Genomic DNA, 17,555 nt, shown 5'->3' with positions numbered 1-17,555 from the left:
GGTTCTCGGCCCACATGGCCTAATGGCCTACAGCCCAAACACCCCTATACCATCAACCCATGTTCACGATAGCACTATACCCAAAATCCTTGAATAGTGATTTGATACATAAGCCTCCAAGATAGGTTCTTACAGACTTTTTTGCATAATATAATAACGGGTCTATATATATTTCTGTATGACTCATTTTATGAGCCCATTCTTGTTATTTTGAACATGAAAAGATACCAATGCCACTACTCCTGATGGTCTAATGCAATTCCTTTGATATATTTCATACGTATAAAATGTAACTGCATATAGTTTACAATTACAATATATAATAATGCAATGGGTTATAACTAAACAACAAAGATTAGATATAACTAATGTTTAGACAACTGCCCTCGGTCCACTTGGACCAAAGAAGAAAAGGAGTAAACCACTGAATCTGGCCCGAAGAATACGAGCCAACATAATGTTGGATGGATTCAAACCGTGAACCATCAAGTACACCTCACGAATGAAGATCACCGCGCTCGAAATGCTAACGAGGAACGTGAGAAACTTGGCCCAGACCAGAAACTGCTTCTCAATCAACCTTTGAACCCGAATCCTTGGGGTGCTTTCGTAAACCATGTTTAATTGAGCCACTGTCTTCCTCAACTCAGATTCACCTCTCATTTTTAGACGCGATTTCCCAATCCCGTTAAACAATTTAACAATATCCTCATCACTCAAATCGCCTTCGATGATTTTCTGCTCGCGTAGCAACTTCACGTCCTTCGCGCAGTCGATTATCCCACACATGAAATCTACATATTCAGTGAGCTCAAGACCATATTCACCCATAAAACTGTCATTTGCCATTAGTTTCTCATAAGCCACCAAGTTTCTCAGTACAACCTCTGAATCTCTATTAAGAGTCATCAGAGGGAGATAACAATACCGCACTTTTCCTTGGACAAAGTTTATGTTTCTGATGCCTTCATTTTTAGGTGACAAACGGAACTCCACGCCCGCAACTTTGTGAAGTTCGGAAACTGAAGGCACCTTAATCTCTTCAGCTGTAGTTTTTTCGTTTTGAGATAACTTTTTCTGTATGAATTGTTGAAAAGATTGAGCCCCAGGTATCACTCCCGCAAATCTGATAATAGCTTTTAGTAGTTCCAGCTTTGCATCCTTTTCAGATGACTCCTTTCCAGAATTAGTGAACTCTACTTTTCTTGGGATCAATCTCTCATTGTTCACAATGGATTTATACATATAATCAAGTAGGTGGTTAACGCGATTAAAGTCGATATATTCTTCGGAAAGAACAAATGATGAGCTTGACTTACAGAAAAATCGGAAATTGGATTCCAAGATATCTTCTTGACCCAATAAGGCCTTCTGGATTTCCTTCAACACAATAAGTGGAATCTGGTTCTCTAACATGATCAAATCATTTGTTTTCACAGCAAAATCTCCGTTTGAATAAGCATTTAACAGATGAATTAAGAACATTCCATCAATAGTGAATAACCATGCCAACATATTGTCATCAGCATCATGGTAAAAATCGTAGCAATCGCGAACCAAGGGGACAATCTTTTTGACCTTTTCCACAAATTCTTGTTCATAGTCATGAACTTGATGTGGCTTTAGTACGCTTTTCACGGCTGTGAGCTTCTTCTGCTCCATCCTGTGATAGAGCTCAGGCTGAAAATGATGATTCGGCCCAAGCCCGACTTGTTGAGGGACATAAGCTTCCAGCTTTTCTGCTTTGAGGTTTTTGGGAATTTCAAATATTGAAACTGGAGGTGTATCTATTGTGATTGCAATTTGGGTTTTTAAGGTTTCACTGATTTGATCTACCCATGGTCTCTCACCATAGTTTGGGCTCAAAAATGGGTTCAAAGAAGCCATATGATACTCCCAGAATTGGATCCAAGACTAAAATGATAGAAGCTTAACACCTCTATATCATAATCTCAAATGCTTCGGTTTGTAAACCCTTCACTCACAAGATCCAAGATTTGAAGAAGATTGCTTGACCTAGTAGCCAACCCGTTGATTTTGATTTGATAATACTAGCTTTGTTTGTATATAATCTACACCGTTTATATTTTTTTTTTTACACTTTTCTAACATCCTTGTGGTTTACTTTGTAAAATAATCCAGTTGCTATACCTAACTTTAAATTCTACAAATATTGATGATTACGTGGCCCGACTAACAAAATTACACTATATTTCCGAATTAAAATACTGAGTTTTTCAAGTTTTCATATAATTGATTAGGACCAAGCCTGGCCACACAAGAAACAAGACTATATATGGATAACTAGCTATCGTATCCTTCGTGCTCATGTCCTGGAAAACAGTTAGGACGAAATGGTCCCTAGCTAGCTAGTACAAAGCTACAAGTCCCATAGAGACTAAATGACGGGTCCCAGTATTCAAACAAGTTGATTTTTTAAATTTAATTTTATTAAAACGTTGTATACTACTATCTGTATTTCTTGTCACGATTCAAAAAAGATCTAACAAATAAAACTTAACTTGAAAACGGGAATAACAACGATAACGAAGGATGATCACAAGCATAAGCATAAAAGTCAGAATTATTTACACAGATTGTATCTGTGTAAGAGGCTTCAGGCTACAACCCATGTAGCCAAAAAGTTCACTTGGCCCATCAGTACATTTTCACAATAATATGATTGGCAAAAGAGTTTACTTGACCCATCAGTATTCACAACAATATGACTGGGCCTACTCTAACTTTTGACAAGCTGTTCATACTAATCGCTTTCAACTAGTTTCTACTCACGTAGGAACTTTACATCCTTTGTGATGTTGATTATCCCACACATGAAATCCACATATTTGGTGACGTTAAGCCCATATCCACCCATAAAACTATTATTTGCCTTTAGTTTTCCATGAGCCACCAAGTTTCTTAGCACAACCTCGAAATCACTAGTAAGAGTTATAAGAGGGTGTTAAAAATATTCATATGATATATTTACTTAATCATGTAGCATTTATATATAAAAGGGTTGTTGTGAATATGTTGTTACATATTGTTATAGTTGTAACAACTTGTTATAAAGTTGTTATGACTTTGATTTCTGATAAAGGTGTTAATCAAGCGTGCAGACTCATAAGGCCGTGGGGTATGGGGCTTGGGTTGGGGAGTGGGTTGGGGTAAAACGCCCAAGTCACCACCCCGGGTGGGCTTGGGTTGGGGCGTGGCCCCTTGGGGCTTGGCTTTCAAGCAGGGCGTGGGGCGGGGAAGCAAGGTGAGTTGGCGGATTGTCATTGGCCCATTAAAAGTAGCCGTTGGCTAGCCGTTGGGCTAGCCGTTGGGGGCTACTTTTAAATTTTTTTTCCTTTATAAATATTTACCACATTTAACATTTTTCTCACACAATATCAAACACATAAAACACAATATTGCCATGAGTTCTTCAAGTTATAGTGAATCGTCATCATCATCTGACGATGGTGCGGAAACATTTCTACAATCGATCGTGGCGGTGGTGAAAGCTATCGTGGAAGACGAATACGATGAGGAAGAGACTCAACAACCTAAATGGAGGAGAAGGTACATCGCTCATGAACGGTACACCGCTAACGATTTGTTGGTAAGCGATTACTTCTCAGCGGAACCTAAGTATGATGAAAAAATGTTTAGGCGTCGTTTTCGTATGAGTAGAAACTTATTTTTAAGAATATCTAGAGATCTTGAGGAGAAATATGATTATTTCCAACAAAAACCCGATGTAACCGGGCAATTAGGATTTAGTACGTGGCAAAAGGTCACGGCCGCACTTAGGCAGTTAGCGTACGACAATAGTTCGGACATTATGAATGACTATTTAAAAATGTCTGCACGTGTAGCTAGAGAAACTCTTCACAACTTTTGTTCGTGTATTCTAGAACTTTATAGGAAAAGATATTTGAGAAAACCCTCCTTCAGTGACATGCAACAAATATTGGAACATCACGCTGATTATCATGGGCTACCCGGATGCTAGGTAGTTTAGATTGTATGAAATAGCCCTGGGAATTTTGTCCTACCCAATGGCAAGGCGCTCACACTAGTGGATTTCACGGGGTGCCAGCCATCATGCATGAAGTGGTTGCGTCCCAAGATCTTTGGATATGGCATGCGTTCTTCGGTATGCCAGGTTCACTTAATGATATTACCATCATAAACCACTCGCCTCTTTTCAATGATCGGGTAGATGGTATAGGACCCAAAGGAACTTTCTTTGTAAACGGGGTTGAGTACATGTACGGGTACTACCTAGTTGATGGGATTTACCCAGAGTGGGGGGTTTTCGTAAAATCGTTCACAAGACACGGTACCTCAGATCCAAAGAGATTAAAGTTTAACAGGGTCTAGATGGCTGCACGTAAAGACGTCGAGCGAGCATTCGGTGTTTTGAAGAAAAGGTGGCGAATATTGGCAATGCCTTGTCGACTATGGGACAAGGATCAGATTGGAAACGTGATGTACACATGTATCATTCTTCACAACATGAGTTTGGAGGATGAAGGTAGAGCGGTTGTTACCTACTACGATGACGATGACCCCCAACCAGGTAACGTAACAGACGAAGATAAAGCGGCAAATGAATTTTTAATAAAGTCAAGGGATATACATCAGAACCTTCGAGCTGATTTGGTGAAACATATTTCAACGATTCCTTCCTGGGTTTGAAACCGACGAAGACGATGAAGAATGACTGTTTTTTATTTTGATAATTATTATGTATGTTTTATGTATTTTTTTTAAATATGTATGTTTATTTTTTATGTAGTTATTTTTTATGTAGTTATAAATATAAACATATTTAAAAAAAAATATGTATGTTTATTTTTTAAAAAAATTGTTGATATGGCTATGCCACCCGCCCAGCCACGCCCAACCCAAGCCCCAACCATACCCCTTGAAAACTTGGCTTTGGGTTGGGAATATTGAAGATCCACGTGTCACCAAATGCCCAACCCAAGCCCCACCATACCCCATGGTCTAAGTTGAAGAGGTGTAGTGTTAAAAGTGAAGGACTAAAGATATGATGTGCTGATACTTGAAGAGGCAGAATGGAACTTGTGATGAGATCAGATATAAAAGTTTCATTTGTGCATTATTGGTATTAGTTGTTTCTCTGTATCCTTCTCTGTTGAGTGTCTTGTTCATCTCGTCTGTTGTGTTTATTTAATTTGGCCAACATCAAAGAAGGTTAATTTCAAAGCAACGTCAAAGGCCTTATTCGGAAATTTCAGTTTATAGAATTACTGTAGTCTTTTAGCAGTGAGGATATAGTGATTCTCGTTAGAATCATTATTGTTTTAGAAGAAAACCTAAGACACGATGTCAACACAATCATTGTCTGATACAAACAATAGTGCAATTGTCATACACAAGGATGTAGGAACCTCGACACATTACCATTGCCCTACTTTGAAATCTACAAATTACACCATATGGGCTATCCGTATACAAACCATACTTGACGCAAACATGCTATGGGAAATTAGAGAACCAAGTGCTGACACACAACTTGATGTCAAGAAAACTAAGCTGCAATTGCATATTTTTTCAAGCACTATCAAAGGATCTAGTATTACAAGTTCCAAGTTATAAGATCGCAAAATAAATTTTGAATGCTTCTAAGATTAGATATGTGGGTGTGGATCGAGTGAAGAATACACGTCTACAAACTCACAAATCGGAATTTGAGATGTTACAAATGAATAACAAAGATACGATCAATTCTTTTAATGCAAAATTGACAAGTATTGTTATCACGACAAACGGCCTAGGATCGACTTGTGAGGTACAACAATTATTAGGAAACAAGCTCACATCGACGGGAAGGTTTGGCACCTCGATGTCGGCTCTTCGCCACCTGGGCTCAACATTTGACGAACCGACTCTAGTGTGAAATCCTAAATTCTGTGCCTATTGATTCATTCAGATTGTTGCATCTATTGAAAAATACTCAGATTTAGACACTCTAACTCTAGAAGAAGCAATTGGAAAAATTGAAAACATTTGAAGAAAGAATCAAGTCTGGGATAGGAATCCTAGTTGAAAATCAAGAAAAACTCTAGTTCACACATCCACATCATGACAACAATTTTGATCATGGACTACACTTTGGAAATCAGGGATGGAGGAGGAAAATTTAACCAATCACAAGGCCGAGGACGTGGCAGTTTCGGACAAGAAGAAATAGAAGAAGACACGTCACACGATAATAATGATGATTATGATAGACAGAAGAGATACCCACAGAAAGGAAGAGGTAAATTTCGTGCAAGAAGACGAAGAACTAACTTTGCTAATGTCACAAGTTGAAGATGGTGATAATCAAATGGAATTTGAAGACACGGAAGAGTTTTCCATGTTAAATCTAAAGGAGACTTCAGAAGATGAAATAGATGAAATTGTTTGGAGCATAAGACCCACAAGTTTGAAGTTGTTCATAATTAAGGGGGAGAATGGTGATTATAATCCCACGCATCAAGCTTAGAGGGTTTTAGTGTAAAGAGTTAATAGTATGTTTTATTATGTATTTGTAACTTATGTAAAGTGTAGGGATTAGATGTGTCACGACCTAAACCTAGTACCCCATCAAATAATGAGGCGACACACAAAAGTATCTCGTGGGTTACAATTTGGCGCCAAATGGAAATCTACACCATCAAGAGGCGTGACAATCATAGGAGTCATGTTGGTTGAACCGTATTGGTCCAATAAGTATACATAGGGCTATGCATTTTACTGTTTGTATCATCACACTTTATCTGTGACACCCCAGGAAAACCAGTGAACGATACAACTTACCTAGCTTCCTTAGTGAGTGCATACCAAATTTCGGGACGAAATTTCTTTTTAGTTGGGGATAATGTGACAACTCGTACTTTACCGTCTCTTACATTACGTGTAACTGTTGAACTAGTTGCGATTACGTGAACTTTAGTAATTGAATGTTATGATTATGTGATTATGTTACTTGAGCTCGAACCGCACAACACCTACACCCACTCGATCGCACAAGCCCACTTGGGCCGCACCTCTTGTATTCGGAACATGGACAACCCATTAAGGGGGGTTTCGGCCCACTAAACTCATACGTATAACACTAGGGTGTTAGTAATTTTCCCACACTTTTGGCAAACCATCAACACACAAGAAACCCTAATCTCTACTTCTCTCTCTCGTGACTTTTGGAACCCGACGGCAAGCATCCTTCAAAGCTCGTGAACCCAAATCGATCCCCTACTTTCATCTCGGTTAGTATGATGCTACTAATTGTATGCTTATATGTTTTGTTAGTTATCGGATTACATGATCGGTTAGGGTTATGCTAGTAACTCGGTTGATATGTTGTATGTATGTGTATGCATGATAAACGGATTGAAGTTTGCTATCCTTGTTATTGTTCTTGTTGTAAATCGGATTGCATGATTTGAACCGAATGGATATGTTTAATCGGCTGTGTCATATTTGAACTTGGTTAATATGTTTAGATGGTAGGGTTTAATCCGGTTGGATGATGATAAGTTGTTCATGCTATGTTTAGTCTAGGGTTCATACGAATTAAGGTTTGGAAACCCCCGTTTGATCGATATTGTGTTAACTGCTTGGGTAGAATCGTGTTAATTGATTGATGTAAACTTGGAAACCTGAATAAGTGTAACCGATCTGCATGAAATCAGGAAAATTGTTACAAATTGATAGACTCAACATGGTTGCGAGTCGAGACCGTGTGATCTCGACCTGAGCATGAAAACCCGAGACCGACATTGCGAGTCCTGTTGCGACTCGAGACCTCACACCGACACACAACAACACAACTCGAGACCGAGTTTGCGAGTTCCGGATTGCGACTCGAGACCGTGTAGTCTCGAGTGGACCATGACGAGCCGAGACCAGCCCTCCTGTGACTCGAGACACTCCTGTTGCGACTCGAGATCTCGACTCGAGACCTTATGCACGTGCACACACAATTGGACTTGCACAACTGATACGAGCCCAACTAACCGGGCCGAATAGTTGGACTTATGTACTTGACCGCTATTGGCCTGTTTGTTATTGGGCCGAGAAGATATTCAGATTGCTTATGTGTTATATATTTGGGCCGAGTACTATTGGGCTGATAATTATTTGCACAAGCTGAATGGATTGCTTTGATTATTAAACTGTTGCCATGATCTATGTGTGCTTGTAACATGTTAACATACGTGATTGATACGTGCATTACTTGAGTCAAACCTGACTTGTGTGGTAACCCTGTTAGGACGAGATTGACCACTTTAGTTCAAGGAACCTTTTTGTGTATCTGCCGAGCAAACCAAGGTGAGTTCACACAGCCAAGGCATGGGATTCCCGGGTTGGGAATTGGGTTGGAATGTTTGATATGGAATGATTACTCGTACTTATGCAATCACTAGACTATAGACCATCGTCCTCAGGATAGTCAGGACACTTACGTAAAACCTGCGTAAACTAGTATCTACCATTGTCTCCCGGGTCGGGAGGACACTTACGTAAATCCTGCGTAACCTAATACCCACTACTGTCTTCCGGGTCGGAAGGACACTTACGTAAATCCTGCGTAACCCCCACGCGTACCACTGTCCTCGGGGAAGGGCACTCACGTAAATCCTGCGTGACCTTGTACGTATTCCTGTTCTCGGTTTAAGAAGAACACATGGTTGCAAATAGTCTAGTAAGTACAATAATGGGAAGTCCCCGTTAGTAAAGATAAACGTGGGAATCCCCCACTAGTAATATATATACAAGGCTTGGGAAGCCCCTTTAGATGAACTTACGCATTACTGTTACGAAATTATTTTCTGTGAACTCGCTCAACTAGTTGTTGATTATCTGCTGCATGCCTTGCAGGACCTTAGGTACATTATGGAGCTTGCACAGGGAGGAGCAGGTCGTTGTGGGCAAAGAATCGTGAATGCTATTTGAACACTTATGATATTTCACACATTAATACTTATGGTTGGGTTTACTTAAATGCTTCCGCTATACTTAACTATGTTGGTTTGTTAAACACCTTTCGTATTGATGGATAACTATTACTATTTATTTACATGTTCAATATGATTGGTGGCTTGATCCTGGTCAGTCACGCTCCCAAGCGGTAGTACTCCGCGTGTGGGATTTTGGGGGTGTGACAGATTGGTATCAGAGCCATTGGTTATAGAGAACTCGGTTTTAATATGAGAAAACGTTTTTATTAAAACCAGACTATAACCAGAACAGTACTCTCAACGATCCACAACGACGCTTCGCTCCACGTGCAAGACTCGACATCCTAGGTAATAAGGTTTATGTTTATTGCCTGTATGCTAGAACTATATAGAACTTTGCTCGCATTACGCTTAGATACACATGACTTTATTACATGAGAATACCTACGTGCTTACGCTTTTCTGTCATCGCCCTACTCGCGAACCATTCTCACTTACACTACTTTTACAATGAAGATCATGTCTGGACGAATTAACATGACTCAAGCCCAGCTAGAGGCTTTCGTTCAAGCTCAAGTTGCTGCGGCACTTGCAGCCGCACAAGCAGGAGGTATATCCTGTGGTTATAGCACACACTAGGATCTTTAGATCCTACACTCCTACACCAACTTTCGTGTTTAAACCTTGTCCTATTCATACACAATAGGTCCACACACTCAGTCACCTGCTTGCACCTTCACAAATCTCAAGGATTGCCAACCTAGTACCTTCAGTGGAACTGAGGGAATTAAAGGCCTCCTCCATTGGTTCGAAAGGCTCGAAACTGACTTCGAGGTGCATGATTGCCCTGAGTCTCGTAGAGTAAAGTTTGCTACTAGAACACTCGAAGGTGCTGCATTAACTTGGTGGGAAGCACAGGTTCAGATGTTAGGGCTGGCAGCTGCTAACGCCACTCCCTGGAACGAGTTCAAGGACCTAATTAAGGAAGAGTTTTGAAGTCAAGAGGACATCCACAAACTAGAGGTAGAGTTCCTCAACCTACAGATGGTGGGGTCTGAAATTGAAGTTTATACGAGGAGATCAAACGAGTTAGCCACATTTTGTCCTACTATGGTAGACCCTCCCACCAAACGCATCGAACTGTATCTCAAGGGTCTAGTGCCCGAAATTCAGAGTCATATGACCACAGCTAACCTTGGCACTATCCAGCAAGTCACTCGACTGGCTCATCGTCTCACAGACCAGGCTGTAGAACAGAACAAACTACCGAAACGTGCTAAGACTGATACTGCATGTGCTTCTAGAGATAACAAACGCAAGTGGGATGAAAACCCGAGCACGGGATTAATTCTGGTCCAGCCTCTGACGCAGAAGCAAGAGATGGATGACTACCAAATGCCCGGACATCAGTTTTCTAGTAGTCATGGGCAGAAAAGATATCGAGGAATCCACCCATGGTGCAACATTTGTAACAGACACCACAGTGGACGGTGTCGCAAGGAACGATGTCAGAGATGTCTCAAGATTGGTCATGAAGCTAAGGATTGTCGAAACTCACGTCCTGTAAGTCAGGAACAACGACAACAACAGCCCCAAGCCCCACAGGCTCAGCGGCAGCAACAAAGTTTTAGAGAATGTTTTCAGTATGGTACCAAGGATCACTATGAGAGACACTATGCACAATTGAACTGGAACCAGAATCAGAACCAAGACCATGGAAGCAGGAACGACAACGGGGTTAGTAACGGGGGAAACAACGGAAACAATGACGCCCATGGCCGTGTGTTCGGGATGGGTCAGGGTGATGCAAGGGACGATCTTAACGTAATAATGGGTAAGTTCCTTCTTGTCGACTTCTATGTTACTATATTGTTTGATTCGAGTGTGAATACCAATTATATGTCCTTGAAGTTAGTCGAATGATAAAACATACACCAACTCCCTTGAACACCCAACGTGTCATAGTGTTAGTTAATGGTAAGGTCTAGAAGCTATACTTAGTTCAGGGTTGTAATCTTATCCTCGCTGGTCAGACGTTCCCTACCGACCTCATTCCTATAGTTCTGGACAGCACCTATAGCTCACGCACCGTATCGCTTAGCTTCAACTGAACAGGAAGAACTGTCAAAGCAGCTACAAGAGCTCTTGGAAAAGGGCTTCATTCGTCCAAGCTCTTCGCCATGGGGAGCTCTAGTGTTATTCGTGAAAAAGAAAGACGGTACGTTCAGAATGTGCATCGACTACCGTGAACTCAACAAGGTGACGGTGAAGAACCGTTATCCTCTTCCACGCATAGACGACTTATTCGGCCAGTTGCAAGGGTCGTGTTATTACTCCAAGATAGACCTACGGTCAGGGTATCATCAGCTGAGAGTCCAGGATGAGGACGTCTCCAAAACCGCATTCAGAACTCGCTACGGTCACTACGAGTTTCTTGTCATGCCGTTCGGGTTAACGAACGCACCTGCCGTATTTATGGACCTTATAAACAGGGTGTGCAAACCCTACCTAGACAAGTTCGTCATAGTATTCATCGACGACATTCTGATCTACTCCAAGAGTCAGGAGGGACACGAGCAGCACCTACGCCTAATTTTGGAACTCCTACGGAAGGAGCAGCTGTACGCTAAGTTTTCGAAATGCGACTTCTGGCTTCGTGAAGTCCACTTCTTAGGCCACGTAGTGAACAAGGATGGGATTCATGTCGATCCATCCAAGGTAGACTCGATCAGGAACTGGCCTGCACCACGTACACCTACGGAAATACGCCAATTCTTGGGTTTGGCGGGTTACTACAGACGGTTTATTAAAGACTTTTCAAAGATTGCTCAGCCGCTTACAGGAGACTGCTTTCCAGCACTTAAAGGATAGACTTTGCAGTGCACCTATCCTCTCATTGCCAGAGGGCACGGACGATTTTGTAGTATACTGTGATGCATCCATCCAGGGTCTTGGGTGTGTGTTAATGCAGCGTGATAAGGTTATTGCTTACGCCTCGTGCCAACTTAAGATTCACGAACGGAACTACAGGACGCACGACTTAGAGCTGGGAGCTGTTGTTTTCGCGCTTAAGATATGGCGACACTACCTGTACGGTACCAGGTGCACGATTTACACCGATCACAGGAGTCTCGAGCATATTCTTAAGCAGAAGGATTTGAACATGCGTCAACGGCGATGGGTCGAACTACTTAACGATTACGAATGCGCTATCAAGTACCATCCAGGCAAAGCCAACGTTGTGGCTGATGCCCTCAGTCGGAAAGACACTCTACCACGGCGCGTGCGAGCGCTACAGCTTACGATTCAGTCTAGCCTTCCTACACAGATACGAGATGCTCAGGCAGAAGCATTGAAACCAGAAAATGCCAGGGCTGAAACCTTACGCGGCTCAAGGAAACGACTAGAACAGAAGGCAGACGGCGCCAACTATGTAACGGGGCGTATTTGGGTCCCACTTTATGGCGGTCTACGAGAACTTGTGATGGACGAAGCACACAAGTCTCGCTACTCGGTACATCCAGGGTCGGACCAGATGTACCACGACATCAGAACAACATATTGGTGGCCTAGTATGAAGGCCCACATCGCTACTTACGTTGGCAAGTGCTTGACCTGTGCGAGAGTCAAGGTTGAATACCAGAAACCAGCGGGCCTACTTCAGCAACCCACGATACCACAATGGAAATGGGAAGAAATTTCCATGGATTTCGTTACAGGCCTACCTAGATCCCAGCGGGGGAATGATACCATATGGGTGATCGTGGATCGACTCACCAAGTCTGCACACTTCCTAGCTATAAAGGAAACGGATAAGTTCTCCACTCTCGCAGACATCTACCTCAAGGAAGTTGTTTCGAGGCACGGGGTGCCCACCTCCATCATTTCGGATCGGGATGCACGATTCACGTCAGAGCTATGGCAAGCGATGCACAAATCTTTCGGCTCGCGATTAGACATGAGCACAGCATATCACCCTCAGACGGATGGGCAGTCTGAGCGAACGATCCAAACTCTTGAAGACATGCTTCGGGCATGCGTTATTGATTTCGGCAACAGCTGGGAAAAGCATCTCCCTTTGGTGGAGTTCTCGTACAATAACAGCTATCACACCAGCATACAAGCCGCTCCATTCGAGGCATTGTACGGACGTAAATGCCGGTCACCTCTTTGTTGGGCAGAGGTGGGGGATAGTCAGATCACGGGTCCAGAGATTGTAGTGGACGCCACAGAAAAGATTGCGCAAATACGACAACGCATGGCGGCAGCACGCGACCGTCAGAAAGCCTACGCGGACAAGCGTAGAAAGCCATTGTAATTTCAGGTCGGGGACCGGGTTTTACTCAAAGTCTCACCCTGGAAGGGTGTGGTACGTTTTGGCAAACGGGGCAAACTAAATCCGCGGTACGTCGGACCATTCGAGATCATTGAGAAAATAGGCAAAGTGGCCTACAAGCTAAACCTACCAGCTGAACTCGGCGCAGTTCACAATGTCTTTCACGTGTCGAATCTGAAGAAGTGCCTGTCAGATGAGACCCTTATCGTTCCTTTTAAGGAACTCACTATCGACGAGCGGTTGCAGTTCGTCGAGGAACCAGTTGAAATCACGGACCGGGATGTAAAGGTCCTCAAAAACAAGAGAATCCCTCTTGTTCGAGTTCGTTGGAACTCCAGACGTGGCCCAGAGTACACCTGGGAACGCGAAGACCAGATGACAGAAAAGTACCCCCAGTTATTCGGAACCAACGCAACCACTACTGAGGCTGAAGCTACTACTTCGGAATTTCGGGACGAAATTCCAGATCAACGGGGGGAGGATGTGACACCCCAGGAAAACCGGTGAACGATATAATTTACCTAGCTTCCTCAGTGAGTGCATTGGGGATAATGTGACAACTCGTACTTTACCGTCTCTTACATTACGTGTAACTGTTGAACTAGTTGCGATTACGTGAACTTTAGTAATTGAATGTTATGATTATGTGATTATGTTACTTGTGCTCGAACCGCACAACACCTACACCCACTCGATCGCACAAGCCCGCTTGGGCCGCACCTCTTGTATTCGGAACATGGACAACCCATTAAGGGGGGTTTCGGCCCACTAAACTCATACGTATAACACTAGGGTGTTAGTAATTTTCCCACACTTTTGGCAAACCATCAACACACAAGAAACCCTAATCTCTACTTCTCTCTCTCGTGACTTTTGGAACCCGACGGCAAGCATCCTTCGAAGCTCGTGAACCCAAATCGATCCCCTACTTTCATCTCGGTTAGTATGATGCCACTAATTGTATGCTTATATGTTTTGTTAGTTATCGGATTACATGATCGGTTAGGGTTATGCTAGTAACTCGGTTGATATGTTGTATGTATGTGTATGCATGATAAACGGATTGAAGTTTGCTATCCTTTTTATTGTTCTTGTTGTAAATCGGATTGCATGATTTGATCCGAATGGATATGTTTAATCGGCTGTGTCATATTTGAACTTGGTTAATATGTTTAGATGGTAGGGTTTAATCCGGTTGGATGATGATAAGTTGTTCATGCTATGTTTAGTCTAGGGTTCATACGAATTAAGGTTTGGAAACCCCCGTTTGATCGATATTGTGTTAACTGCTTGGGTGGAATCGTGTTAATTGATTGATGTAAACTTGGAAACCTGAATAAGTGTAACCGATCTGCATGAAATCAGGAAAATTGTTACAAATTGATAGACCCAACATGGTTGCGAGTCGAGACCGTGTGATCTCGACCTGAGCATGATAACCCGAGACCGACATTGCGAGTCCTGTTGCGACTCGAGACCTCACACCGACACACAACAACACAACTCGAGACCGAGTTTGCGAGTTCCGGATTGCGACTCGAGACCGTGTAGTCTCGAGTGGACCATGACGAGCCGAGACCAGCCCTCCTGTGACTCGAGACACTCCTGTTGTGACTCGAGATCTCGACTCGAGACCTTATGCACGTGCACACACAATTGGACTTGCACAACTGATACGAGCCCAACTAACCGGGCCGAATAGTTGGACTTATGTACTTGACCGCTATTGGACTGTTTGTTATTGGGCCGAGAAGATATTCGGATTGCTTATGTGTTATATATTTGGGCCGAGTACTATTGGGCTGATAATTATTTGCACAAGCTGAATGGATTGCTTTGATTATTAAACTGTTGCCATGATCTATGTGTGCTTGTAACGTGTTAACATACGTGATTGATACGTGCATTACTTGAGTCAAAACCTGACTTGTGTGGTAACCCTGTTAGGACGAGATTGACCACTTTAGTTCAAGGAACCTTTTTGTGTATCTGCCGAGCAAACCAAGGTGAGTTCACACAGCCAAGGCATGGGATTCCCGGGTTGGGAATTGGGTTGGAATGTTTGATATGGAATGATTACTCGTACTTACGCAATCACTAGACTATAGACCATCGTCCTCAGGATAGTCAGGACACTTACGTAAAACCTGCGTAAACTAGTATCTACCATTGTCTCCCGGGTCGGGAGGACACTTACGTAAATCCTGCGTAACCTAATACCCACTACTGTCTTCCGGGTCGGAAGGACACTTACGTAAATCCTGCGTAACCCCCACGCGTACCACTGTCCTCGGGGAAGGGCACTCACGTAAATCCTGCGTGACCTTGTACGTATTCCTGTTCTCGGTTTAAGAAGAACACATGGTTGCAAATAGTCTAGTAAGTACAATAATGGGAAGTCCCCGTTAGTAAAGATAAACGTGGGAATTCCCCACTAGTAATATATATACAAGGCTTGGGAAGCCCCATTAGATGAACTTACGCATTACTGTTACGAAATTATTTTATGTGAACTTGCTCAACTAGTTGTTGATTATCTGCTGCATGCCTTGCAGGACCTTAGGTACATTATGGAGCTTGCACAGGGAGGAGCAGGTCGTTGTGGGCAAAGAATCGTGAATGCTATTTGAACACTTATGATATTTCACACATTAATACTTATGGTTGGGTTTACTTAAATGCTTCCGCTATACTTAACTATGTTGGTTTGTTAAACACCTTTCGTATTGATGGATAACTATTACTATTTATTTACATGTTCAATATGATTGGTGGCTTGATCCTGGTCAGTCACGCTCCCAAGCGGTAGTACTCCGCGTGTGGGATTTTGGGGGTGTGACATTATCAATCAATGAAAGATTAGATTATTCAATTATTCTTTCTCAATTTTTCGAATTCATATCAAGTTGAAAAGATAGACGAGGGCTAACATATTTAGAGTTAGTTTATCTTTTTGTTAGAACTATGGGATATCGAGTGTGTAAACATGTAAATTGCTAGACATATTAGTTTAAGATCAGGGTTGCGAAAGTTGTGAAAAAATGTAGTGGTTATAGATTAATAAAATAAATTCAGTTATTAGGCACATCCCAATTTTCTTTGTTTTTCATTTATTTTCTTGTTTCATGGTTAAATCATGATCTTCTAGGATGTTGGGTATAATCTTGATGTTTCGGGTCGGTTCAGGGCGAGTACGGGTCAAACATATACGGTCCATGGAGGTGAACGGGTCAGCAAAAGAATTGGTCAGGAGTTGACCAGGTTCTAAGGTATGCACATTTGGAAATTAGTAAGTTATGAACGTTGGAGTGTAGCTGGATAAAAGAAGTTAGTGGACTTGGTTATTTTGGCATGTGTTTTATGTTTAGTTTTTCCATATAAATAGGAAGTAGTAGCAATAGGTTCCTAGTGTACTCTCAATTCTAAATAATATAAGACAGTTCTGTTAGCGGAAGCCGAGGATCTTGATTATCATTAGAACAGGGTTTTGGGGGTTTGACACGAAATGGAGGATTATTGATAGAATTGGAAGGCATGATCAAACAGTGAATAGGAATAAGAATGGACAGACTATAATTTAGAATTATGAATGTCTTGGTGCCAAGGGTTGTTCCCGGCAACAAGGTTATATACATGATGGACAAGCGGTTATTAGGTAGTTTGGTTTTGGCGGGAATAACCGTCATGTCTGAACCGTTTACCTACCGTCACAACCGCTGGTTACATCGTTACATACATATATATACGAATAGGTATAAGTCACAGTAATAATGTATAATACATATAATTATGTTTAAATATATATATATATAAAAACTAATACTCCCCCGTAAACATAATTATGATTAACGAGAGTTCTTGATGACGCTGTGATTAGCTTCAGTTATGGCCTTCTTCGCTCTTGTGAAATCAAACTTCTTCCTTTGTTTTAACTTCTTGATTCCATGCCAATCATCGCCACCATAAAATGCATAATGGTCTTCAGCTATGTCTTGAATACCTTCAGCCTGTTTGTAAGAATCGCCAGCCATACCTGCATAATCTTCCGACTGATTGTATAATATTTTGGCTATTTCTGCATGATCAGCATATAAAGCATATTGTTCAGCATTAACTTCTTTTGTTCCTGTACTCCTCGAGCATTCAGCAGTCTCCGTTTGTCCTGCACCGCTCATAGCATCCTTATCTCCTTCGCTCACAATCTGCCTAGGATCCACCATCTTTACCTCTTCGTGTTCGAGTGCATTTTC

At 42.1% G+C, this 17,555-nt stretch overlaps 1 protein-coding gene across 1 annotated transcript; it reads right to left on the bottom strand.

The window, feature by feature from the left end:
• Nucleotides 1-246: 246 nt before the first annotated feature.
• On the bottom strand, nt 247-2,150 carry LOC110886691 (putative UPF0481 protein At3g02645). Its single transcript, XM_022134531.2, has one exon. It carries the CDS (start codon nt 1,885-1,887, stop codon nt 373-375), a length of 1,515 nt encoding a protein of 504 aa, XP_021990223.1. The 5' UTR covers nt 1,888-2,150; the 3' UTR covers nt 247-372.
• Nucleotides 2,151-17,555: the final 15,405 nt, after the last annotated feature.

The sequence above is a fragment of the Helianthus annuus genome, chromosome 10 (genome assembly GCF_002127325.2).
Source record: "Helianthus annuus cultivar XRQ/B chromosome 10, HanXRQr2.0-SUNRISE, whole genome shotgun sequence".
Taxonomy (NCBI): domain Eukaryota; kingdom Viridiplantae; phylum Streptophyta; class Magnoliopsida; order Asterales; family Asteraceae; genus Helianthus; species Helianthus annuus.
This window is presented reverse-complemented; position numbering and strand designations above follow the sequence as displayed.